The 26872-nt window shown below is 45.3% G+C and overlaps 2 protein-coding genes across 2 annotated transcripts; both read left to right on the plus strand.

Moving 5' to 3' along the window:
* Positions 1 to 3821: 3821 nt before the first annotated feature.
* LOC119657500 (probable 4-coumarate--CoA ligase 3) lies at positions 3822 to 5917 on the plus strand. The gene is made up of 5 exons (XM_038064434.1): positions 3822 to 4064; positions 4141 to 4351; positions 4428 to 4632; positions 4739 to 4861; positions 4920 to 5917. Exons 1-5 carry the CDS (start codon positions 3924 to 3926, stop codon positions 5893 to 5895), a joined length of 1656 nt encoding a protein of 551 aa, XP_037920362.1. The 5' UTR covers positions 3822 to 3923; the 3' UTR covers positions 5896 to 5917.
* Positions 5918 to 15332: 9415 nt separating this feature from the next.
* LOC119657255 (probable 4-coumarate--CoA ligase 3) lies at positions 15333 to 17413 on the plus strand. The gene is made up of 5 exons (XM_038064083.1): positions 15333 to 15633; positions 15711 to 15921; positions 15982 to 16186; positions 16257 to 16379; positions 16443 to 17413. Exons 1-5 carry the CDS (start codon positions 15493 to 15495, stop codon positions 17410 to 17412), a joined length of 1650 nt encoding a protein of 549 aa, XP_037920011.1. The 5' UTR covers positions 15333 to 15492; the 3' UTR covers position 17413.
* The last annotated feature ends 9459 nt before the right edge of the window (positions 17414 to 26872 follow it).

A 26872-nucleotide genomic window follows, 5' to 3' on the forward strand; every position in this document is an offset into this window, starting at 1 on the left:
AGACATCGATATCGCATTAATACAGGAGCCCTGGGTCGGAAGCGACTTAGTTGTGGTCAAGCTGGAGCAGGCGGGGGTAGAGAACGTGTATATTTCCTCGGCTTACATGGCTCACGACCGATCAGCTCCGCCAGCAGAACTACAACATCTGACGAACATCATAGCAACAAAGAAAGCCAACCTGCTGATAGGCTGCGACGCTAATGCAAGGCATACGCTTTGGGGCAGCTCCGAAATCAACGGAAGAGGTGAGTCATTCTTTGATTTTATTATTATCAATCGGTGTGTAACAGGCGCAGTACACCAACCTTCCATTTCTCCTGCTCGGAGAACTGTGACTGTTGGGAGGAGGTCCTTGATATCACCCTAATAACCGACAACGGGATTCTTAGGGTGGAGGACTGGAGACCAGAGATCCTTCTCTGACCACAGTTGGATACTCTTCAGTCTAGATCTCGCCGCAGAGGTCTCCAAGCCGTTTAGAGACCCCAGGGGGATAGACTGGAGAAAGTTTGGTCAGGTAATTAAGAACAAACTCTCCGGTGCGCAAATTGGTAGGATTGGCACGACAGACGAACTACAGTCAAAGGTCGGGGCTCTGGAGAAGGCATTTGATACCGCCTTTAAAGTCTCGTGCCCTACTAAGCACAGCAAAAAGACCCTGCCACCGTGGTGGAATGAAGATCTCTCCAACCTCAGGAAGCTGACCAAAGAAATCTTCAACATCTGCTACAGGCAAAAATACTGGCAGCCATACAAGGACTGCCTACAGAAGTACAAGTCGGCCATCAGGACCGCGAACAGGCGGTGTTGGCTGGACTAATGTCAGAACATCGAAAGCACTAGTGAATCCGCGAGGCTCAGTAAGATTCTGTCCAAGGAGCATAAGAGCCCATCGATCCTTAAAAAGTCGGAAAGCTCCTGGACGGAATCTTCTAGCGAAACCTTGGAGCTGCTGGTTCAAACGCACTTTCCCTCAAACGAGGAGGACTGTGAGTCAGAACCTTGCTTGGAGGGTTTGCGGCAACCCCAGCTGTGCGAGACTATCAAATCGGTAATCACCGAGGATAGGATCGGGTTGTGCCGTGGCTTGTTGAGATTTACCGGAGCTGCATCTCTTTAGGATACATACCGCAGTCCTGGAGGCGCGTACGAGTGGTTTTCATACCGAAAGCGGGCAGGCGAGGTCATGAATCCGCGAAGGACTTCCGACCAATCAGCCTAACCTCTTTCGTGCTGAAGACCCTAGAACGCGTCCTGGATATTCACTTAAGGACGATTATGGAGAGGACGCCTTTCTCTAAGTCCCAGCATGCCTACCTCAAAGGAAAATCCACAGAAACCGCCCTCCACGAGGTAATTGGCACGGTTGAGCGGTCGCGGCAGTACAAGCAGGCGCAGATAGCATAATGCCTGTCATGCTGTAGAAGCAGTAAGAAAGGGTTGTGCAATGGTTTATCTCGATTTATCGGAGCTCTATCTCTTTGGCATATGTACCACATTCTTGAAGACGCGCACGAGTGGTTTTCATACCGAAAACGGGCAGGGACTAATCAGCCGCACCTCTATCATGTTGAAGACCCTACAGCGCGTTTCATACCTCCATTTAAGGACGATTATGGAGAGAACACACTAACTGGGACGGTTGAGTGGTTATTACCGCACAAGCAGGTACTCTAGCTGCCTTCTTGGATATAGAGGGAGCTTTTAGCAACGCCTTGACCGGTATTGGATTGGAGGGGTATCTCACGCATTGGATTATATCCATGCTGAGTACCAGGATAATCCAGTCGGATCTGGGAGGCAACCACTTGACCAGAGCTGTGAACAGTGTCACGCCCCAGGGTGGTGCCATCTCATTGGTGCTCTGGTTAATAGTGATGGACAAAATTTTACGTACATTGGTCAGAAGCGGGGTGAAGGTGGTGGCGTATGCCGACGACTTGGTGATATTAGTATCAGGGATGTTTCTGCCCACTATGAGCGACATCATGGAAGGATCCTAAGCTAAATTGGAGGTTGAACATTGAACTGAGGGTTAAGAAGCCTTCTATGCCTGCAAGAGAACCTTTGCCAAGAAATGGGGTCTCCGGCCGAGGATGGTTTTCTGGATGTACACCACTGTAGTGCGTCCGATCCTAACGTATGGCTCTATTGTATGGTGGCAGGCTTTGAAGAAATAATACAATAGAACCAACCTTAATAGGATTCAAAGAACCGCGTGTACGGGTGCTACTGGGACTCTGCAGTCCTGCCCAGCAGATGCTCTCAATGTAGTCCTGCATCTCCTCCCCCTAGATCTCCACATTAAATATGTTGCAGCGTGCAGTGCCGTCAGACTATGTGAGTCCCGATGCTGGACAGCGAAGTCCTACGGCCGCAGCAACATCCTAGATGAAATACCTCGAGAAATCTGAGCATCCCCCACGGACTATGTCACACGCAAGCTGAACTTCACGCGAAACTTTGCTGTGGACCTTCCAACCAGGGCAAAGTGGAAGACCGGCGACGTGTTGCAAGACTATGACACGGTATTCTTTACGGACGGATCAAAGATGGCCTATGGAGTCGGCGCGGGAGTTTTCTCGAATACACACGGTGTATCCAAGTCGTATGGTCTCCCAGGTTTCGCCAGTGTATTCCAGGCGGAAGTATTGGCGATATTCGAAGTCTGTCGATGGCTGGAGCGTGATTCGAGCCCCAAGCGTAACATAGCCATTCTGACCGACAGCCAAGCGGCCATCAAGGCCTTGTACTCAACGACGACATCTTCCCGGCTGGTGGGGCAGTGCAGAGATGCGCTCAACCATCTGGGCGACACGCTCAAGGTCACTCTCCTCTGGGTTCCCGGGCATAGGAACATAGAGGGGAATGAGCGGGCTGACGGACTGGCCAGGCAAGGCTCTGCTCTTGACAGTCCCTCGGCGAATACAGTCGGTATTCTGCTGGCGGCTACCGGGAGCCGAGTCTACTCGCACTACCTAGCAGCCGCAGGCCTGAGATGGCGAAGGCTTACAAGCTGTGCCAAGTCAAGGAAAATTTGGCCCGCTTATAACACAGCCCGATCACGAGAGCTCCTGTGCCAGACGCGTGCAAATGCATTCAAAATTACGGCGGTCTGCACTGGGCACTGACCCATAGGGGACCATGCCGCTAGGCTCGGCATACCCTACAACTCGCATTGCCGAAGCTGCGGAGAAGGAAGGGAAACCCTCATGCACTTTCTCTGCGATTGCCCAGCTCTGGCTAGAATCAGGCTGCGGACACTGGGTAAACCATTCTTTGAGGACCTCAGAGAGATTTCTAGCTGCAGGGTCGGAGAGCTGCTTTCCTTCGTGAATGCTACAGGCTGGCTCTGAAGATCCGAGCCAGCTGGACTCTGCCTCCCTGCTCCCATAACAACAGTCACGGTCTTAGGAGTTTTTGGCATCAAAACGGAGCACCAAAGCGCTAATTGGGCTCCTCGGAGCGGCCACTGATACCTGTCCTACCCTAGAAGAGCTTTAGTTTACATAATTTTTATCGTTCTAGGGTATACTTACCCCTTAAAAATGGGATGAATTTCTTCAGATTGAATATCATTCAATCCAATAAATGCACAATGCTTCCAACTGCACGTACCATTGGTACAATCAATTATGTAATAATTAACTGACTTTTCGATGGGATTTATGTAAAAAAACCGCACACAACTACAGTAATTTCCGAGCCGTCAGAAGCGACCTCAGATAGCAGATAACCATCTCAGCAGCAAAGGATGACTATGCCTTTTCATATTGTTATCTCCCCTATGATTTTATTTACTTCTGTGCACTCAGAGGTCTGGTATAAAAGGCCTGACAAATTTTTACTTATCAATTCAACAAATAATTTTCAGCTCCATCCCCATTTCTTAAGAGCCAGATACATCTAAGAAAGCGATCATGATTCAGTTCGAAAGTTCCTTTAACGCCGAAAAAAAGATTTGGTCCGGTAGAAAAGTGAAACAAATTTATAATTCAAAATTATCCGTTGGTGAACTGATTCGATCAATTTTGCAACGTAATCCTAAAAAGATTGGTCAAGTAAGTCCCCGCTGTCGTCAGTAGAGTCCAACCAACTATCGGTTTTCACAAAAAAAATTTCGTCCCTTTCACGTAGATTTGTGATGATAATGGAGTGCGACTTACGAATGGCGAGATCTTGCTACGAGCCTATAAATTCGGATACTATCTCATGGATAGATGGAATCTACAAAACACGGATGTGGTGGGAATTATAGCCAGAAACACGGAAAACCTAGCTCCACTTGTTTTCGGACTGTTCTTCTGTGGTGTGCCAGTTAATGCCGTGGATACCTCTTTCAGTAAAGGTGAGGTAGCGGGGTGACAATTTTAAGTCAAACGGTAACATATTGATAAAAAATTTATATGTTGAATTCCTATCAGATGAAATTATCAACATATTCAAATTTACAAAACCTAAACTGGTTTTCTGTGATGCTGACGTATATCTGACAGTCAAAAATTGTATGGAAATATTGGGGAATACCGCCACCATCTATATTGTAACTGGAAAACATGAAAAAGGGACGACTACCTCAGTAGATGAAATCTTAGACCAAGTTACAGATGAAGAAGCCCAAAAATTTAGGTAAAAAAAGAAGAACACGGATTTAGGTCCTTTAAACTTAGATGTCTGCCAAAACTATGTAGAATACCACCAAATGCAAGTCAGGAATATACATTCCAAATTGCAGACCCAATGAACCCGAAGATGCCACAAATCACCCTGCCATGATTGTTTGCTCATCAGGGACAACTGGACCCGCCAAAGGGGTGTGCCTATCACATAATGCTCTACTTCAAGATGGAAATTTAAAGTAATTTTCAAAAAAGTGAATTCTTCGAACTTCTCGTGACAGTTCTTTCCTCTTTTAGGTTTCTCCGAGAGACCGACATCCTGCTATGTTTCAGTTCCCTGTACTGGTTGTCAGGGGTATTATCTCTTATTGTAGGAACCATCCGCGGTCTAACAAGAATCATCACTAGTCAACCTTTCACTCCCGAGTTAATGCTAGGCTTAATAGAACGATACCGAGTTACATCTATCATAACTCCGCCATCGCAACTAGCATTGATGCTCCAATGTCCTAACATCAAAACCAGGGACCTATCCAGCCTTCGCGACTATCATTGCGGAGGTAGTCTGGTTTCACCTGCACTCTGCGGAGAAATGGAAGAGTATCTTCCAAATGGGAGAATATCAGTTGTATACGGATCAACAGAAATAGGAGGAGCTGTAAGCACTAATATGAATCCTTTCAAGTCTGGTTCAGTTGGAAAACTAGTTGACAACGTTCAAGTGAAAATTGTGGACGATAAAGGTACTGCATTGGGACCTAATGAAAATGGAGAGATTTGTGTGAAAACCGTATACAAATTTCTTGGTTACTATGGCCGGGAAAAGGATCTTGGTACTGCCTTAGATAGCGAAGGCTGGATCCACACTGGAGATATTGGTCACATGGACAATGACGGGTTCTTATTCATAGTCGATAGGAAGAAGGAAATAATGAAATATAAAAATTTCCATTTCTCACCAAGTGAACTAGAAAGTTTTCTTTTGGGCCTCCCGGGTATTAGTGAAGTCTGCGTTTGTGGAATCCCGGACCCAATCTTTACTGATCTTCCAGCCGCCGTCATTGTACGCAGTAAGGACTCAACTATCCCAGAAAAGGATATTCATAATTACATGAGGAGTCACCTATCAGACCACAAGCAGCTGCGCGGTGGGATTTATTTCGTGGACAGCCTACCTATGACCGCCTCGGGGAAGTACAAGAGAGGAATGGTAAAAGACATTGCTATGGAGTTGTACAGAAAGAGGGTGAATGGTAAGAACCACCTAATCTAAGTGAATTAAATAATAAAACCATACAGACCAGATAAGAACTCTTTTAATTCAGCAAAGTACATGTGACTTGCCGGAGTCGACGGTGGTCTATTCGGTCCCCATTGAGTAAGTCAAAAAGTATTCGAACATTTCATTTTTAAGACCAATGAAAATAGTAATGGGAAGAAGAGGGGAAGACGAAGTCATAATGTAAGAAGCCGAGTCGAACAAACATAGAAGTGGTAACTTTGAAAATGGTCAAAAAAAAAGAACAAGAAAAACTGCAGCTAATACTTGATAAGCATTGCTTGTGTATCATGGACGACGTGGTATGGAGATAACCTACTGACGAGCTGTCTCAGACGAAATTGCAATCTATTTCTTTTGTAATAACACTTGGTAATCTATAATGTCGAATTCCTGCTGTTTTGGTCGAAGATATACCAAAATTTCTCAATTGGATCCAGGTCAGGACTGTCTTTGTGAGTCAGCAATTTTAGAGGTACATTTTATAGAAACCACTCGTTGGTAGTAAATGGAATGTGCTTAAGGTCGTTGTCTTGCTGAAAGGCAAATGATCCTTAGAAGTATACCTTCCGCCCGCTAAGCCCCAAATTATGACGTAATATGTTTGTAGAGTTTTTCAGTAGGAAGGATGTCAGACAAATTAGTCTAAAAGATTTAAGATGCAAAGGTTCTTCCTTATCCGCTCGGAGATTAAAGGCAGCCTCTCCCTGCCGCTGTTTGTTTGGTAAGGCTTATCAATGGGTTTACACACTGGGTATTAGCCGTAAAACTAAAAGCTAAACACCTCCCCGTCAGCCTGGAGACATTTGGACATGTCATTTCTAGCTAACACTCTTGATGTTTCGCCTTAGGGAGCCTTCAAATCAAGTGGTTTCTTTCACGAACAGGAGTGAAGTGGAAGAAGGTTGTTTATTGAGTAAAAACAACCCTGCCATATGGTCCCCATACCCAACGAGCTCAATCTTCTTCGTAACAAGAAGTTCTCAATTTGTCATGGCTCCTCAACATCTCTCTGACAATATTGTATGAAAACAGCTCCCTTGTGTTTGCAAAGATTTGTAGACAAATTTCACCCACCTTTCACAAAAAAAAGGATTCTGATCGACGTAGTCCCTTTTGAATGGTTTTTCCAACAGAGTTGTCTCTCATTCAGGTTATGTTAACATTTTTCACGAGCAATCAGCCCTCGTTTGTACTCCCACTCGCGTTTATAGACAGTGTTTCGGGTCTTACCAAAGAGACTAACGAGAATCATTCCCGGCGATCACGATCAGAGTTCTGACTAACGCAAAGCTATCAATCTGTGTCCTTATAAAGGGTTTCAGTACAAACCTCCACGCGATGCACTCACGAAAACCGTCTCCCGATAGGGTCGGCTAAGTTTGCCATTAGGCGACCTAATCTACAGTGCAAACAGACGCGACTCTTCTAACATGTAGAGCCTTAATAGACTATCTTAAGAATCCTTTCGGAGATCTGGCTCCTGGATAGATTCCTGTGCTACGCCCGACGTAGTATCCATTCTCCGCCTCTTGGATGGTTTTCGAGTGCTGATCTTGAGCTGCCATGAAATAGTTAGTGTGTGTAGTACGATTCAGCTCGCTCCCATATGCCGGACACCACATTCCCTTTACACAACATACTTTGCGAACCTGCCGTCCAATCTTTGATAAGACCGCCCTGCCCGCACTGCCTGCCCCTTTTCGACCAATCGTGGTTTCTAGTACATGCTGCTGCAAAGTGGACGAAGTCGAGGCATTTGAAGCATCTTTTGAGAGATATTTCCTCCATTACTTGTTCCACGACAGAACCTATTCTTACCTTGCCCGTGATAATTAGTTTAAATTCTCATTCCACCCCCACGCTAATAATTGTTGTCTATACCCCCATACGTTTCTGCATACCCTTTATTGTGCTCTCTTCTATTGCTTTAAGGTTAAATTGTTCCCTTATCCCTCAATATCCGAAAGAGATAGCTTGGCACGTGGAATGAGTTTTCTAATGCGCCTAGCATATCTATCCATCTTGCAGAATTGAAGGAATTTCTGATATCAAACGTTGCGAGGAGCACTATCCGCCGAGATCGGCGGCTCTGTGCCTCAGCTCGATGAACCGCATTTACGACCTACATAATAGCATCCACTGTGGATCTCCCTATTCTGAACCCGAACTGTCTTGGGGATAAGGCCCCGACAAGACGGATCGCTTCAGCGCGTCTACTCCCGATGAACTTCTCGAGCACTCTCCTGGCCGTGTCAAGCACACACAACGCTCCTCCTTCCTTTGTTGATCAGGGAGACACGCTACTTTCCAGCGACAAGGAAAAATGCCTTCCTTCAAGCAGCAGCAGCAAGTCTCGCCGTTGGCAGAACACCAGTTTGTAAATTTTCGCCGGGATACCATCAAGATCTGGCGCATTCTTTTTTTTTCATGGTAAAGACCGCTTCTTCGAGCTCCCTCATTGTGAAAAGGGGGCACTTTTCGATGCTTTCCGGTCTGTTGACATCAATCAGTAGGGGAAGAAGGTCCACACGCTATCATTGTCAGGTTCATTACTCAGTTTAAGACAGTGTCAGCTGCAACGCTATACTCCCCCCCCCCCCCTCCCCCGAAGCGCCCTCCAGCTTGACTCTGCCTGTTCCAAGAGCTTCGGCGAACTTTCACGATTTCACACGAAAGGGGAGAACTGGGTTGAGGCACGCCGGAAAGTAGCGTCAACCACTTCAAACGCGTTGTACTGGTGATCACTTGTAGAGAAATCTTCCAGGACTCACCACCCGTGCACCAATGGTGTCAGAGGTTCCGAAGCAAAAATTTATGTTAGGGGTGCTTTCTTACAGCCTGGGCGCAGAAACGTTGTCGTGGATCGGTTGCTCTCTGGTATCTGGCTGAGGTATGCCCCATTCAAGAGCCCCTCCGTGCCCAAAACCATGTCTTCCAGAGCATCAACCCAGGACTGAAAGCATCGTCTCAATCGGCGTCAGGTAAACGCTGAAAAATCTTATGCCTAAACACTAAATCCAGGCAAACCCATTTCTTCGGTTTTAGGCAAGAACACAAAGTCGAACGTCGTCCGAACCTAGATGGCAGCGGTACCCAGAAGTCGAGATTCCATGCAGGCTGTTTCTGCTTTCCAAGCGTCTTCCGCTGCTCTCCACGTTCCCCTGTAGAAGGAGATGCGGTCCAGTAGTTCCTCCAGTTCCATCAGCCTGTTTTTGACGGCTTTGCTGACGATCCTCTAGAGGAACGTTGCAAACCGCACACGCTTCACCAGTGCCCCGCATTTCCTGATGAGCCTTTCCTCTTCACCTCTAGCTAAAACAGTCGGCTGCACTTCTACTCGGTTCCTGTCCGAATCTCACTGCTCAAGACTAGCAACTCTGACTTGTTTTTTTCCGGAACAGGGGTACTACTGCATATTGGAGTCGCCGTCTCCACTTAGTAAGGCTCTTTACTTAGGCGTCCCGGTATCACATCGGGTATTACAGTCCTCACTGCCTCTGCCGCTGGTGGCTGCGCTCTTCCTCCCTCCCTGCCATTTAGATTTTTTTTGTAATTAGCTTTATTCTGCATGGAAATTTCACCAACGCATCCTATGCAAGGGAGCGGGCCGTAATAGTCAGGAATGGGTGTGCGCTGGACGAAACATCTCCTACCCCAGTTCCCTGAAGCCTGACATACGGTTAGCTCATCATGGAATTCACGGAGACATCAGCGCTTGCTCAGGGCAACGCGGCCTACTAACACCGAGTTAGTGGACACTAGGCGAAGCGACTGTCTCTTGATACACGTCACACCTACCATCTTGGTAGATCTAGGCTCACATCAGCCCATCGACGTCATTCGGGGTTCGCTCTTCACCGAGAGGCTTTCTCAAGGCTGCTGCCTAGGATGCAGGTATGCTGCCAGCGAGAGGATCAGAACTACGTACTCAGACGCTTCCGGGACGTCTCTCCCGAGCCGTTAAAGGTCACTGTCGAACCCTGAGGATACGCTGAAGGTGTGCAGTGAATATGGAAGAACATGGGGGGGGAGGGGGCGCAGTATATGTCATAGTGAGAATGATTCCCTTGATTCTTTGGGCGAATATCTACCAGAGAATTCGGACTGTAGTCTTCTCAAAGCCCATAGAAAGGAACGGTGCAGAAAATGACAGCGACAGTGGAATAATTCGGGAAAGCTCCTGAATCTATACACTGATGCCATGTATTGGGAGACGAACCAATGCTTCCTTACAGGGCGCAGTGGATACAGGAAGTATTTGCATCGCTTCGCACCCTCGACTGTCCCAAATGCGCCGCTACAACCGACGACCCGGAGAAAGCCTAAAGTCCTTTCAAGTGGCTCAGAATAGGGACGTGAACAAATTACTTTTGCAAATTTCCCCATTTGTTCGGAGCATTTCTACTTCAAGCGCATTTTAATTCGATCTTACTACCTAAATTTAGCGTACCGATGAGGCAAGCCTTATACTTGTTCGAAGAATTGATCACGACACACGAAAACTCATCCGAATGGAAGAATAAGGCTAAATTGTATAAGAAACTGGCCTTCACGTGCATAAGTGAATCCTATTTCACATTCAGGAATAAATTTTACAAAACAATCTCCGTGGAAGAAATGGGCTGCTATGCGAGGTGTTCATGAAGAACCTGGAGAATGAGCTCGAGGAGGATGGCGCGCTCATGAGATTCTGGATCAGATACGTAGACGATATATTAGCAATCATCAGAATGGAAGAAGCAAGAACAATCCTCGAGAAACTCAACCGGGCACACAGGAACATCGAGTTCACCATGGAGATCGAAAAGGGAGGAGATTTCGTTCCTAGACTTAAAAATAATCCGAGGAAGAGGAGATTTTGAATTCGACATCTGCAGAAAACCGACCCACACATGCGGAACCATCACATGCACCTCCAACCACGATTTCCGACATAAGATGACACAACTTTATGATTCACAGGATGGTCACAACACCGCTCAATAAGGAGAAAAGAAATTAAGAAATGAACTACATCCTGGAAACAGCCAAGAAAATCGGATGCAAAAGGAACCTCATCTAAGATCGGATCAAAAAGAAACTACGCCAGGCCTTAAGACAGCAACTTCCAACATTTCTCCAGGAGGTGAACACAGAGCCTACACAACGGATAACATTAACCTACTCGGGTTGGACGCAAAAGGCGGCTATACAAACGCGGATTCCGGGTCACGTCGACCAGCAGACGATACCTACTTAGGACCCGGTTACAATCAATCAAGGACAAAAAAGAGTGTACTGAAAAAAGTGGCATTTATAAGATTTTCTGCTCAGATTGCGACATGATTTACGTAGGGTAAGCAAAACGGCTAGTCCACTCCAGGGTTTTAGAACACAAAAATTAGGACGAATCTGCTAAAAATAAGAATAACCCACATATAAATTCTGCGGTTCTTCTTTTTCTCTAGTCTTTGTCCCGTTCACAAGCGGGGTCGGCTCGTCGTGATCGGCTTCGCCATTTGGCTCTATCGAATGCCTGATCTGGGTGCAATCTCGAGGCTTTCAAATCCCCATCCAGCGTATCAAGCCACCGTTGTTTAGGTCTGCCTTTTGGTCGTTTACCATCAACTTCGATGTTCAGACCAATCTTGGCAAGTGAATTCTCGTTTGCACGAATTGCGTGACCATCGAAGACGCCTCTCTCGCAACTTTTCCACGATCGGTGCAACCCCATAGCGATCGCGGATATCCTCATTTCGAATGTGATCTAAACGTGTGACACCACTAGTCCAACGTAGCATCTTCGTCTCCATTACCGCAAGACGCCGTTCATTGTCTTTTATGGTCGGCCAACACTCAGAACCATAGAGAGCGACTGGACGGACGACATTGCGGTAAATTTTAGATTTGAGATGTTCGTTGATATGGCGATCACAAACAACACCAGTTGTGGAACGCCACTTCATCCAGGTTGCGTTAATGCGTGAAGCAATTTCATAACGCAGTTCTCCATTGGCTGATAGCGTTGACCCGAGGTATTTAAATCGCTCAGTTCTGGGCAGATCACAGTGATTGTGCCTGTTTCATGGGGATCGGTCGTTAAAAATTCAGTTTTGTTTAAATTCAATCTGAGATCGTGTTGCATGAAGCCATCATTCCATTTTTGAACAAGTTGCTCGAGATCATTTTTGCTATCAGATGCTAGGAAAACATCATCTGCATAAAGCAGTGTGTAGGGCGCTGGACGTTGGATATCCCGTGTGACGGTGTCCATAACAAGGACAAAGAGGAGTGGTGAGAGGGCGCTTCCTTGATGAATTCCAACAGAGACACGAAGCGGTTTTGATACACCCGCCATACTTCGAACTTTACTTTTCGGATGTGGTAGAGCAATTGAACCCAGCGCACGAATTCTTCTGGCACGAAGTGTTGTCGTAAAGCACACCAGATGAGTTCGTGTGGTACACGGTCAAACGCTTTCTCTAGATCCAGAAAGGCAATGTAAAGAGGGCGATGCTTCTTACGGTGTTTCTCCATGAGTAATCGCGCAGCGTGTATTGCGTCAGTAGTTCCGCAGTTCTTGACAAATCCGGCTTGATTCACGGTTATTTCAACGATTTCGCGAATACGGTTGTCAAAAATGCGTTCAAAAATCTTCATGGTATGGGAAAGTAATCGGATCGGACGGTAATTTGAACATTCTGCTGGGCTACCTTTCTTTTTCCATATTGGAACAGTGGTACTTTCTTGCCAGTCAGATGGTGTTCTTCCTTCCTGAATAACCCGGTTAAAGAATTCACTGAGCCACAGTGTTCCCAGCTCCCAGCTCTTCGCTTTCCAGAGCTCAGATGCGATGTCGTCAGGTCCTGTTGCTTTCCCCGATTTCATTTGTTTTATTGCCTCCTCGACTTCAGTTGCGTTGACTGGTGGAACTGCTCCAAATGTCGGCAATGATTGTGGAAGTGGAGGATGAGCAAATTCTTCAGTTGAAATCTCTTCGAAGTATTCTCGCCATCTAACCGTTGCGGCTCAACGGTTGCTAAGCAAAGTACCGTTCTTGCCATTAACACAACAGAAGTGTTCGATATCCTGTGTGCGTTCATCACGGCTTTTAGCAAGGCGATAAAAATCTCTCTCGCCATCCCGAGTGTCCAGTTTATCGTAAAGATTTTTGAAATGGTTCGCTCGGGTGACAGCGACCGCTTCCTTTGCTTCCCGGTTGGCATTCTTATAAATTTACCAATTAGCAGGCGTTTTATCGTCGAGAAATTTGTGGTAGAGGCGTTTCTTTTCACGGACCTTCATTTCAACATCATCATTCCAAAGCCAAGTATCTCGGTTGATGTACCGCTTACCTGGCTTGGTGACCCCGAGGGTTGCAGAGGCCGCTTTGTGGATCATGTCTTTCATTTGGTTCCATGATTCTTCCACATTCGTAATGGTTGGCAATCGGATGAGTGAGACCGTTTCTTCTTTCTTCTCACCAAATCGCCACCATTTAATATGCGGCGGGCCAGTGCGTTCCTCACGCTGTTTTATCGGTGGCTTAATTCGCAGGACGGCAATCAACGGCCGATGTTGAGGTGCGATGGTCTCATAGGGAACGACTTTGCAATCAGTGACAGTGGTAAAATGTTGGCGTCTTATGAGAATATAGTCGATTTGCGTTTTACTGTTCCCACTATAAAATGTGGGAAGATGAGACAATCGTTTGATGAACCATGTATTCATAAGTACAAGGTCATGGGTGTCCGCAAAATCGATTATACGCTCGCCACCCTCATTGCGCGCTCCGAACCCCTTTCCCCCATGGCACCTGTTACCGTCTGCCTTTTCACCCACGTGACCATTAAGGTCGCCGGCAATGATTATGTAATCGTCAGCAGGCACGTGACAAGTCTTTTCATCGAGGAGTTGCCAGAAGGCATCTTTCTCGGCATCAGGTCGACCTGTCTGTGGTGCATACGGGGTGAAGAAGTGAATAGTGCGATCAGCTGATATAATGGTGAGCTTCATCAGCCGATCATCAAATCGTTCGACTTCTTTAATGGCATCACGGAAACCCTCTGAGATGGCAATGCTAATACCATATTGAGTGTGTGGGTTACCAAAATAGAGAAGTTTGTAGCCATTTTTACCGCGTTCGCGTTCAATGTCGTAGCTTTTGGAACCAGACCATCGGGTTTCTTGCAGAGCGCAGATGTCAATGCACCTTTTCCGAAGGGTTCTTGCGAGTTCCTCGGTCTTTCCAGTTAGGGTACCAACATTTAGCGTGCAGACACGTATTTGTTTTGTTCGTTGTGTGCGGACTAACTTGCTTACGTCCTGACGCCGCCCATGCGTCAAGAACCCTTGCCCATTTCTCGACAGGACCGGGGCCCGTCCTGCCGCGTCGACTGAGGTGGACGGCCTAGCATTTCTCCGAGGCTTGTGACTCAATCCGATCATCATGTTTGTAACAACATTCTATGCATTTTCTTGGTCGACCCGTCGCGGGGCCTGTCACCAAGAGAGATCAGGTAGGATTTAGCATAGTAGAATAACTCCAACTATACTCTATTTATCTCTTTCCCTGATCTCAGCATTTTATTTTTGTTTTACTGAGGATAGTACAGAGTACGTTGCCTCAAACCCTCCTCCTTTACCTGGGCTTGGGACCAGTATACTATGTTAATAGCATGGCGGAGTTCACATAAATTCTGCAGTTGCCAGCCATGTAATAGAGCATAAATACCATTTGTCGTCGGACGACGCCAATATCTTGAAAGAAGTGAACGACCTTACAAAACTTTTAAGAAGAACTAGGAGAGAAACTACGACTGATAGTCAAACCAGTTCAATGACGCAAAACACAGGCCCATGCACACTAGGTCTAATACAAAAATCTGAGATTTTCCCCCACGTACAATCTCGAATAGTACCCATCGACTCCCCCCTTTTACTACATTTGAATGAATTCGTGACAGCCCTATCTTTGAGGGGGAGAAAAGGGAGCGAAGTCTTTTGGGGATTCAGAAAAAGACACTGTCTATTATCAGCCCCCCGCTTGCATTGAAGTAATGTCCCCATACTAATCTCAAGATACTAAACAATGCTTGAGAACAGCATCTTCTATTTTTACTTACTCTTCTTGGAAATTCAGCACGTGAGATGAGCATGATTACAAGATTAGAAACGGAGTCGTACTATATCATTTGAGCACACACAGTCAATCTAGTCTTCCACTGGCCCAAAATCAATGGAACGTAGTATCTGTATGGGAATTATACAATCTAAGCTGACCAAACAATAGATGACATGACACTTAGTCCCGGATTTCTTTGCAGATGCACCAACTGCATTCAAAAGCCTGCACACTATTGCAATCCACCCCCGGGGGTTCTACGAGCATCTCACTTAAGATCACCACTTTTCAGATAACCGTCTCATCTCCCAAGCGAACTATGACTAAGCTAAATCGTATTATCATTCCTCTGTGATTTTTTTTTCTTTTCTATACCCAGAGGCCTCGTATAAAAGGCCGCAAAAGATTTACACTTATCAATCCAACAAGTATCTTTTCATGCCTACGCCATCATATAGGAGCGAGCTACGTGCACGGAAGCAGTCATGAATCGGCTGGAAAGTTCCTTTGATATTGAAAAAAAGATTTGGTCCGGCAGAAAAGTGAAGCAACTTTTTAATCCAAAATTAACAATTGGTGAAGCAATTCGGTCAATTTTACTACGTAATCCTAAAAAGATTGGTCAAGTAAGTCAACGGTCGCGCTGGTAGTGCTGATGGTCTTTTTTTAACAACTTCTTCGTCCTTTTCACATCGGAGTGCAGGTTTGTGTTGACAGTGGAGTACGGCTTTCAAATGGTGAAATCCTATTGCGAGCATGCAAAATCGGATATTACCTGATGGAAAGGTGGAACCTACAAAACAAGGATGTGGTCGGGCTCATAGCCAGAAATACGGAAAACCTAGCTCCCCTCGTTTTCGGCCTCCTCTTCTGTGGTGTGTCAGTTAATACCCTTGATACCTCTTTCAGTGAAGGTGAGTGCAATCGATGACAATTCCATTTTAATAAAGTACCAAGTACTCAACCCCTCCCAGATGAAATTATCAATATTTTCAAATATACAAAACCAAAGCTGATTTTCTGCGATGCTGATGTGTATATGAAAGTCAAAAATTCTCTTGAAACGTTGGGGAACACTGCTGAAATCTATATTGTAGCTGGAAAATTAGATAAAGAACTGACTTCTTCAGTGGAACAGATCCTCGACCAAGTAAATGATGAGGCAGTACAAGGATTCAGGTAAGAACTTTGATCTTATATCTCTTGTCCATGTTGGGGCCTAATTGGTAATACATCTTTTCAATTTCAGGCCCAACGAACCCGAAGATCCCGCAAACCACCCCGTTATGATAGTTTGCTCATCAGGAACAACTGGACCAGCCAAAGGAGTGTGCCTCTCACATAATTCTATGTTACAACAGAACATTTTCATGTAGGGTCCAAGGAAGTGAACAGTTTTCCCAAAAACCCAACTTGAATTTTCCTCTACTTTCAGATCTCTTGAACAAACTGACATCTTGTTATGCTTTAGTTCCTTGTACTGGTTGTCCGGTGTATTCTCACTTCTCATGGGAACCATCCTCGGTTTAACGAGGCTCGTCACTAGTCAACCATTCACCCCCGAGTTGATGCTATGCTTGATAGAAAAATATCGAGTTACTTCCATCTTAACTCCACCATCACAACTAGCATTGATGCTCCAATGTCCTGACATCAAAACCAGGGATTTATCTAGTCTTCGCGAATATCTCTGTGGAGGTAGTTTTGTTGCGCCTGCACTTTGCGATAAGATGGAAGAGTACCTTCCAAACGGGAGAATGACAGTTGCATACGGATCAACCGAAATAGGAGGAATTTGCAACATCAATATGAACCCATTCAAATATGGATCCGTTGGAAAATTGGTCCACAACTTTCAAATGAAAATCGTAGACGATAATGGTATACCATTAGGACCACACGAAAACGGAGAAATTTGTGTGAAACCTATTCAGAAATTTCTGGGTTACTATGGCCGCATGGAGGATCTCAATACAGTCCTTGATTCCGAAGGTTGGATTCACACCGGCGATGTTGGTCACATGGACGACGACGGGTTCCTCTTCATAGTCGATCGGAAAAAGGAAATTATGAAATATAAAAATTTCCATTTCTCACCAAGTGAACTTGAAAATTTTCTTTTGGGTATTCCAGGAATTAGTCAAGCTTGTGTTTGTGGCATTCCTGACCCGATCGCTACTGACCTTCCAACTGCTCTCATTGTACGAAGTAAGGACTCAAATATCCAAGAAAAGGATATCCACAACTACATGAGAAGTCTATCAGATCATAAGCAACTACGCGGTGGGATTTATTTCGTAAAAAGCCTGCCTATGACAGCGTCGGGAAAGTACAGGAGAAAAGCAGTGCAGGAAATCGCTATGAAATTATACTGGGAGAGGATGAACGACACGTACTCAAAATAAATTTAACAATAAAATCAGAAAAAATAGATGAAGGCGGTTTTAATTTAAATCAGGCGCTACTGTTCTAAAGTAAATCCTAACGAACCTTACAAATAACTCCTTCAACCCATACGACTTTTAGTAATCCTAACCTTCGAAAGACACGCCTTAAAATTTGACAGCTATCGGACCAATAATTTTTGAGATGGAGCATTTTGAGTGCAGCAACTTTTGTTGCCGCTACCAAAGTGATTACCATTAATCGTTCTGAAATCTCTGCAGTTACCCCTCGCCTGAGCACCGACAACGTTTCTTGTCAGAGAATTGTCCGTCCACTTTTGGAACTTCTTCCGGCGGAAGCACCAAATTGACTTCCCAAAATTTTATGGACCAGACTCCTACTAATAAAGCGGAAATCCCGCTCTTAAGTGATCTCGTAACCCAGAGGACAAACTATCCGGCCTTAGTGGAAAGAATTCAGATTGCGGAAACGGCTCCTCTTAGCTTAAACCCACTGCAGTTACATCATGAGATCAAACTGCTTAATATTCAGAACGTGGTCCACTCTGTTCAGGCCAGTTGGAAGACTGTGAAAGTCCTCCTCAAGGATCCTGTTGGTACTAATAGACTGGTCCGGGATGACCTCCCTGGGCTTCAGAGCTTTTACACCTTTTAGATGTATCTGCAGATATCCGAGCTGACCCTGCTTATGAACGGGACAAAGGCTGAAGAAGAAGAAGAAGATGTATTGTTATATGCGTTCTGGGTTCGTTTGGATTAAAAACACCACTTTCCGTTCCATTTACACACACACACTTTATTTTACTAATTCAATTCAATCGCGGTTACACTAATTTCGCACTCTCGAATATTCGCCGGATTTTCTCGCAGTCTGTGGAACCTGTTAGTGTGAAACCTGTCAAACTTGTCAGTGCCAACTCGATTTGTCAGTCAGTGTTTGCTCTGTGTTCAGCGTGTTTACGACAGTATCTACAGATATTGGGTGATCAGAAACATCCCCCTCTATTATGACATGCAGACGATTGGAAACGCTGAATCTTCGGTAAAAATTGTTAATGCTGAGAGACCAACTCGTAGAAGTCGTGAGTTCGGTGGCAATAGAGTGGCTTCTACCACTGTGAGGTTAACCTTCCTGGGGAATGATTTACCTGATCATATCCTTTTTGGCCTACGCAAGAGTCGAGGTCTTCTATTTCAAACTAAGGGCGTCACAATGTCTTAAGTGTGGTAGACCGGGCCACATCAACAACTTTGCAAGGCCCAAACCTCCAGATGTCTTTATTATGCTGCAGAAATTTGTTCAGCGACCTGTTAGGTCAAAAAATGCCTATTGTGTTAACAGTCTCTCACAACGCTAGGAATAGGAGATGCCTTAAATGGGTAGAATATATCAAAAAGTAGAAAAGGTTTGGATTAGAAACATGACTGCTACAGAAGCGGCTCGGGAGTCAAGCAATTATGATAGCCCATTACAAGGTCCGGATAGCTATGATTGGTTTTTCCTCTCTCCACAGTAAAGGGAGCTCCAGTACCAAAATCACCACTCTAGAGGGTTGCCAGAGGCTCAGCTAAGTATAGTAATGTTGTTAAGAAGAGACTTGGCCCAGCGGAAAGCCCCAGCAACAATACTTCCCAATGTTTTCAAACCAACGCCCCTCGTCTGTAAAAATCCTTTATACGTTGTAGCTGCAAAATACCAGAGAGAAATTAGCACAATATTGCTAATGCTCAATGAATCTGTTATAAGATCAAACGATCAGGAACTTAAGAGTAAGGTCCCTGACATTGATCACCTAATTTCCCTTGGGAAAAGTGGTGAAAATTCTACAGTATAATATCCAAAGCCTAAGGGCAAATAAATCAAACATAGAATATTATGCTAAAAGCAACAGCTTCCATATTCTTGCCCTGCAAGAAACTTATACTATTAACCATTCTCCCACTTCAAAGTTTATTTCGGGTTTTAATCTAATAGCAAAGTTGAGGGGAGACAGCCAAGGGGGGAGGGGGGGCGGGGTTCGCCAAGTCAACTATGTTTCAGATTATGGTTTTGTAATAGCTGAAACACTCAACTTTCCTTCTAACTAACTCCCTCGCAGTATTTTTAACAGGACCTTTGACAGGCTCCTCAATTTTTGTGAGAAGTATACCAGTGCACTCATCACTGGGCATCATAATGCTAGATCCAAAAATTTAGGTGACTTCCTCAGTAATGGCAAAGGGATGAGATTTGAGGCTGCTGTCCCCAGCTCCTCATTTAATTTTCTTAATAATGGGGTGCCCACTTTTTCCAACCTGCTTCTTTTAAATCTAAGATTGATCTCAAATAGGTTAAAGGCGCAGTGAAGTCCTCGGTGTTTAACATAGGTACCTGTCTTGAGACTTAATCCTACGGCCCTCTTCAGGCACGGATTGATTTTGTGACCACAATCAGAGCCCCGCTGAGACAAGCGCAACGGTACCAGTCTATACCAAGTGCATGGCTTAGCATTCATACTGGTGGATGCAAGAATTACCTAATTCTCTACCGAACTATGGAGTACAGCACCCGTGTTGATACGCAACACCACGTCGAGGACCGAAGGTCTCTTCTCGCTTGAGCACAACCACAGCCACCATGAAACTCCCACAAGGGGGCCAACCACAACCAACCGAGCTGTACTCAGATACGACAGGAATTCTCCTGAAGTATAAGAGTCCAGGGGCTACCTCGGTTCCCATGGTACCAGTGTACCCCTGGTAAGGTTTCGTGACCGAAGCCGCTTCAGATGAGTCGCCGTGCAGACTCGGGTCTGATCACCCCGTGCTAGGCCTTGGAGCATTCCCCTACTGCATCACGGCCGGCAAGCCAATGCGATACAGCGATTCCCGGTGCCACCACGTGGAGGTTCTCCTGGGCCACTTGGTTTTGGTTTAGTCGACAGGGTTGCCGCCCCGTCTTCCTCCCCGCCACCTCAGAGCACCAGGTTAAAGGCGCAGATCAGAAACTTAGAACCTCTACTCTTACTAACACTTTGAAAAAGGTAATTGCTAATGGGACTAGACCTTGCACTAACCACATGGGCCAGCCGGCGGTGTGGGCTCCGGACTGGAGAAGGAAACAAATCGCGTATCGGCGATTCAGGGCTAGATCCAGGACTGCAAGCTTTCTCCTATTTGAGGTAGCCAAACGTCTGTGAAAGATGGTTATTGTTGTTGCAAAGTGGAAGCGTTGGCATGAAATTTGGTCTGACTTATCTTTGACAAAAGATGTCAAGCCCTTCTGGAAATCCATGAACGGTTTTCGTGGCATTTATTTTATGATTTTATGAAAATAAGTATGCGCGTAAAATCGCGGCATTGCACATAATCTTCAAGTTTCTACAATTAGCGTATGAATTTTCCTATATTTTATGTTATGAAATTTATACAGGGTGCGGCAGCATAACTTCCTTTTTTTCAAAATTCAATAAAGTCTACGTAAAGCAGTAACGTAACTGGTGACGATTCTATGTAAAGCAGGAACGTAACAATATGTCTTTCAAAGTTCCTGACCGGGTTATTCAGGCCTCACTGGAAGCCGGGAGAAGCACTCGAGAAGCAGCCGTGTCATCCAGGTACTTACCAGGAGACGACATCCGGGTTCCACCGGAGCTAGTCGTTAAACTGGTAAAGTACTATGAGAAGAGGGCGTTACAACTTCTCCTCGGCTGCGATGCCAACGCCTATCACGAAGTCTGGGGGAGCAGCGACACCAATCGAAGAGGTGGGTAGCGCGTCATCCAGATCTACGCGACACTGATCGCTGAAATGCATTCTAGCTCCCCCCAGGACTTCTAAAAATCCCCACAATTGCTCTTTATTGCTTTGCGCCAAGTGCTATTGGGACGATCCACTCGTCGGGCATCTTAGGAGAGTGAGTTCCACTTCATACCGTAGCTAGCAATGCAATTGTCGCCCCCTCATTGTGTAACCATCCCATTTCCACTTCCGCCTTCCGATCACATTACGTCCAAGAACAACTCTGGAAAGGAGGGTATCGCTGAGCAGCTGGACACAAAGATCGGAATGGGCAGAAAAGACTCCATGGACCCATAGATTGGTTAACAGATCAAAATTTGAATAACAATTTGAACAGAGACACTATGATCTCATACAGCTTCTCAGAGAACATAGCAGATACCATAAACACATATATAGGTTTAAACTGGACAATTCACCTAATTGTTCCAGCTCCGACAGTATTCCGAAGGACGCCCCCCATTGCCTTAGATTTAAACAGAAAGGGAAGACTCTATAGGAGATGTTGGGGAAAACAGTGGTACTGGAAAGTCAAATTGGAGAGATGCTTGTGTATTAGGAGAACAGGAATGCAGTTAACCGCATAGTACGGCGGATTCAGTTCGGGTAAAGTAAGGCAGAGGAGGTTAGAAACGCGCGTTGCAAGTGCAACCGAAGCACAAACGGAGAGACTATTACTTTGCGGTGGTTCCGGAAAAATCACAAGGCTGGTACATAGGGAAGGGAGGGGGCGCTTAGGGAGTAAGTAAAAATTTCAACATCTGCTTCCCCCCGGTATGGTACCAAATTCCGGAAAATGCTGCTCAGTATGTACCGCGACACCGTAAATTCTTATTGCGCTGGTCATGGAGGCTGAGACTACCACAAAAAATAATGATTTCTGCACACTATACCCCATTTTAGGTGATCCCTAGTCTTTCGATAGTCCTATCAAGGCATACCCTACAATTCGCATTGCCGAAGCTGCAGAGAAGGAAGGGAAACCCTCGTGCACTTTCTTTGTGATTGCCCAGCTCTAGTTCGAGTCGGGCTACGGACACTGGATAAACCATTCTTTTGCGACCTCAGGGAGATTTCTAGCTGCAGGGTGGGAGACCTGCTTTCCTTCGTGAATGCTAGGGGCTGGCTCTGAAGATCCGAGGCGGATAGACTCTGCCTCCCTACTCTCATAACAGCAGTCACGGTCTTAGGAGTTTGTGGTCTTAGGAGTTTGTGGTATCAAAATGGCTCCTCGGAGCGGCCACTGATACCTACCTACCTACCCTACCCCTCAGAGGCATTTAAGGTGGACTCTTCCTCTAGGATGATAGACAATTTAAAGGTGAAGGAAGCATTTCACTACGGTTCCCAAAGGTGAAATTCCACCTTTTTTGGATTGTATATAACTTGTCAGCACCAATAGGCTAATAAACAATTCTAAATAGTTTGGATGGTATAGCTTATCGGTGCTAATAACTACCGAGAGAGCGACTTCTAATTTACATAAGATTAGCGTAGACTATTCTCGGACATATGAGCTAAGGTTTCAAAAAATAAGTCACTTGCTTAGTAAGATGTTGTGAAAAAGTTCTAACACAGTTGTTTTCTGTTTGCTCCCCAAAACCTCAGTTGCGAAGGACTATATTCAAAATATCTCAAAAATTCCATTATCTATCAAAACAAATTTCGTAACTCGTCATAGTTTCCAGGTTGTAAAATTCCGTGTTTATATTTGCTTTAATAAATATGCAAATGTAAGATCTATTGTTGATTCCACGGTCAGTCGTTGTCTCTCCGTTGCCATGACATTTCAATCATAATCGCAATATCCCACCCAATTTCTTAAGACATCACGCACTGTTTTCCTATTTTTTTCGTGGGAATACGCAGTACATTCATCTCTCATACAAGTTGGTTTATCATATGTTTAAGATAAGCATGATTATGAGATTAGCAAGTTGGAAATTGTAAACTATGTGCTCCCGGTATGAAAGGTTTTGTAGTTTTCTTCTGTAATGAACTTTTGATGGCCAACTTTACAGAAAGGATTCTTTTTTAACCGGAAATATACTGCAGAAATTTTAGACCGAAATTCAAAATATTTATGAAGGTGTAGCATGATGTTCAGCACCACATCAACACTACTGGCTCCCCATTTTTCTCTCCCTCTCCGCAGAAGCTCGCAATTGCGCGAAAATAATTCGAAGAACTTCTTAAGAAGGGTATTTGCGGACCTTCAGACAGTTGTTGGTCTTCGCCAGTTCACATAGTCCCTAAACCCAATAGCGAATGGAGACCTTGAAGCGCATACAGACGTCTGAATGCTCAAACCATTCCAGGCCGCTATCCCATCCCGCTCATCCGCAACTTTGCGCACTCTATCACAAACAGCCGTATTTTCTCGACGTCGGAGTTAGTGAAGACATACTATCAAATCCATGTAGCTCCCGTAGGCATTCGGACTCTTCAAGTTCACTAGGATGACTTTTAGACTGTGCAGCGCGGCGCAAACCTTTCAAAGATTCATCCACTCTGCACTTGGAAACCTCAACTTCTATTTAGAATATTTGGATGATGTTCTGGTCGCGTCTTCTTCTGAGTACGACCGTTTAGAGCTGGAATGCATTTTTCAACATCTCTTTGAGGCCCGTCTAGTTATTAAAGTTCAGAAATGCAAATTTATACAATCGCAGGTCAGATTCCTCAGCCGTCTAATTACCACTGAAGTCATCTAACTGGACCCAGTGAAGGTCAAAGCGATTCCCAGCCTGCTGCTTCCAAAAACCGTTAAGGATCTGAGAAAAAAATCCCGAAAGGTGGCGCAGGACGCTATAATGGCCCAAGACGACCCTTCTTAGTTGGAGGTCTTGCCAATCGTTCTACTTGGCCTCCGAACAGCCAGTCGCGAAGATTCAAGTCAGAACTCAACCTACCGATCTATTGCGTCTGGTTAAGGACCATAAAAAAACCTGACGTGCCCAAGGCTCTCGAATTCTGTACGCACTCCCTAATTAAGACGGACGCTCCTCGGAACCCGCTGCAAACACTTTATGAAGGCACCTTCGAAGTCCTCGATCGAGGCGGATATTGTTATAGCATCAAAGTCGGGGCATGACCAAACGGGTCTCTCCTCATGCGTGCGTGCGGCACGAAAGTTGCTCATTCCGCCAGACCCAAAAGCTAAGGAAGAGAAAAACTTCAAGCTCCCCAATAAATTTGCTACTATGGACTAATTCAATCCTGCCGATTTTAGCCAACCCACAACGAATCACGAACGTTTAGGAACAGCTCCTTTGATGGAACGATTGGATAGTATATGACAACCTCACATCATACTGGAAGAACATGAAAAACTTACAAACGTCAATTGAAAAACTCCACAGTATTTGCACCGCTTCTGCTCATCTACCATACAACATTAAAAGTGGCGTATCCACATGACTTCGACGGCATCGCCCAACCCTCCTTCAGCCGCAAGGATTATTCATTAAGCCTTACCAGCGGAATAAATTGCAATGAAATTTCCGTGTCGCGCGTTTTCCCCGTCGACCAGCATAAACAACTTGTTAAGTAGCTTAGCTGTATTGCTCGGAGGCTTAGGTTCTTAGCAAGAAGAATTGCGAACTCTTGGCTGCGTTCGAGAGAAGAATCCTCCGAAGAATTTTTGGCCCACTACGTGAGGATGGACGATTCCGTAGCCTACATAACGACGAAATCTATGAGTGATACCATGACCGTCCGGTTGTGGATAAAATCCGGCTCAATAGGTTACGGTGGGCGGGTCACTTAATCCGTATGGATGAGGATGATCCAGCCCGGAAAGTCTATAAGGGCAATATCTATGGTAGAAAAAGAAGACGAGGCAGACCCTGCCTAAGATGGAGCGATGGCGTAGATCAGGACGCCAGATATCTTTTAGGGATATCGAATTGGCGCAAAACCGAGATGTCTGGAGTTCCTTATTAAGGTTGGCCTAGACCGGATACCGGTTGTTGCGCTGTTGATGATGATAAGTAGCTTAAGTCTTTATTGTCAAAATATGAGAGATCTACGTACCAAACTGTCGAGTTTCAATCTTTCTGCCCTAGCTTTCCAACACCATCTAATCTGTATCGCTGAAAGGTGGTTGGATGATAGGAGAGGTTCCCTGCCTTTCGCTGCGACAGAGATCGCGTAACTTTAGGTAAGTCAGCTAGTGGAGGTCCCTTTATCGCGATTAAGCACCCCTACGAGCCGAATCCATCTTTTCTTCATCTTCTACCCCTTATGATTGTATCATATTACATGTTTTACCTCCTAACGCCGGTTCTTTCATTATATGGTGAGTATACTTCTCTTGCCCTTTCTGTACGATGAGTTCTTCAACAGTCTTTCAGAGGTCCTTACGGTAACTTTCCCCTCTTTTCCCTTCATTGTCTGTGGTGACTTTAACCTCTCTTTGCTCTAATGGCCTAACATTCCCAGCCCGCCACAAATTCCAAATTGTTCCTTTCATCCGCTTCTCCCTTTATTCAATTTCATGGACACCTGTGCTGCTCTTCAGTTCAAACGCACCACAAATCATCTAAATCGCAGTATCGAGCTAGTCCTCTCCAATATGCCAGAACGGCCCCTTTATCAATCTTCTCTTGCTTTTCCCTATGTTGCTCCTGATGCCCATCATCCTGCTCTTGAGTTCGAGGTATAATTGGCACGTCTCAACTCCCATACAATGCGCAAACCCTCTAAGCTCAATTTTTATATGGGCAACTTTTAGGGTTTGAACTGGAGTCAATTAACTGCGAACTTCAGTTAAGTCGCTGATAGTTAAGTCATGACGGATTATCTGGACAGTGTTGACGTCGAATTGACGTATGGTAACTTGAAGCCTATCTAGTCTCACATCCGTAACGCCTGCAATGCCTCCCAGTCCCCTCCCACTTTCATCAAATTCTCTGGCTCCACTGCTACCTCTCCTCAGCTATCCAGTGATTTACTTTGCAGTTACTACTACTCGGAACATAACTCCTCTCCCTCTTTTCCCTCGCTCCCCCTTCTGAGTCTAGCTTCCCCTGAATCTGCTGAGATTCCCCTCCTTACTCCCTCTATAGTGGAGTGGTGATGCCCTGGCATCACCTTGATCTCTGTCTCGATGGTCTTCATAACCTCTTCCTGATTAAAACTTCTAAGTTTATTTCCCTTCCTCTCTGCATTATTTTCAATAAGAGCCTCGAAGAGTGTCATTTTCCCAGCCTGTGGAAAGAAGCTCTTATTTTTCCCATACACAAAGGTAATGACCATACTCTTGCTGAGAATTATGGCCTTATTTCGCTCCTTTCATCCTGTTCGAAAATCTTCCAGAGGTACGTCAATGACCGGTTGACCATCCACTTCGGCCACCTTATAGCTAAGAAATAGCACGGCTTCATAAAACGTCGGTCCACTGCTACCAATCTTCTATACTTTACCAATTAGGAGGCCCACGTCATTTACACGGACTTTTCTAAGACCTCTGATTTTGTTAACCACGAAATACTATTGTTCAAACTCAACTCTCGTAATGTTCCTCCACCACTTATTACATGGTTTGTCTCCTACCTCTCCTTCCGATCTCGTGGCGTTTCCTTTGATGGTTCCACTTCTTTTTCACCCTCCTCTGGTGTGCCGCAAGGATCCATTCAAGGATCTCTTCTAATTTTATTCCTTATTAACGACCTCTCCT

The sequence above is a fragment of the Hermetia illucens genome, chromosome 5 (assembly GCF_905115235.1).
Source record: "Hermetia illucens chromosome 5, iHerIll2.2.curated.20191125, whole genome shotgun sequence".
NCBI lineage: Eukaryota > Metazoa > Arthropoda > Insecta > Diptera > Stratiomyidae > Hermetia > Hermetia illucens.

Bases quoted from the DNA above. Each gene is read 5' to 3' on its own strand.
- LOC119657500 (XM_038064434.1), top strand. From the start codon at position 3,924: ATGATTCAGTTCGAAAGTTCCTTTAACGCCGAAAAAAAGATTTGGTCC. The intron at 4,352-4,427 runs GTGAGGTAGCGG...AATTCCTATCAG, and splicing joins GGATACCTCTTTCAGTAAAG to ATGAAATTATCAACATATTC. The intron at 4,862-4,919 runs GTAATTTTCAAA...TTCCTCTTTTAG, and splicing joins CTTCAAGATGGAAATTTAAA to GTTTCTCCGAGAGACCGACA.
- LOC119657255 (XM_038064083.1), top strand. From the start codon at position 15,493: ATGAATCGGCTGGAAAGTTCCTTTGATATTGAAAAAAAGATTTGGTCC. The intron at 16,187-16,256 runs GTAAGAACTTTG...TTTCAATTTCAG, and splicing joins GAGGCAGTACAAGGATTCAG to GCCCAACGAACCCGAAGATC. The intron at 16,380-16,442 runs GTAGGGTCCAAG...CTCTACTTTCAG, and splicing joins TTACAACAGAACATTTTCAT to ATCTCTTGAACAAACTGACA.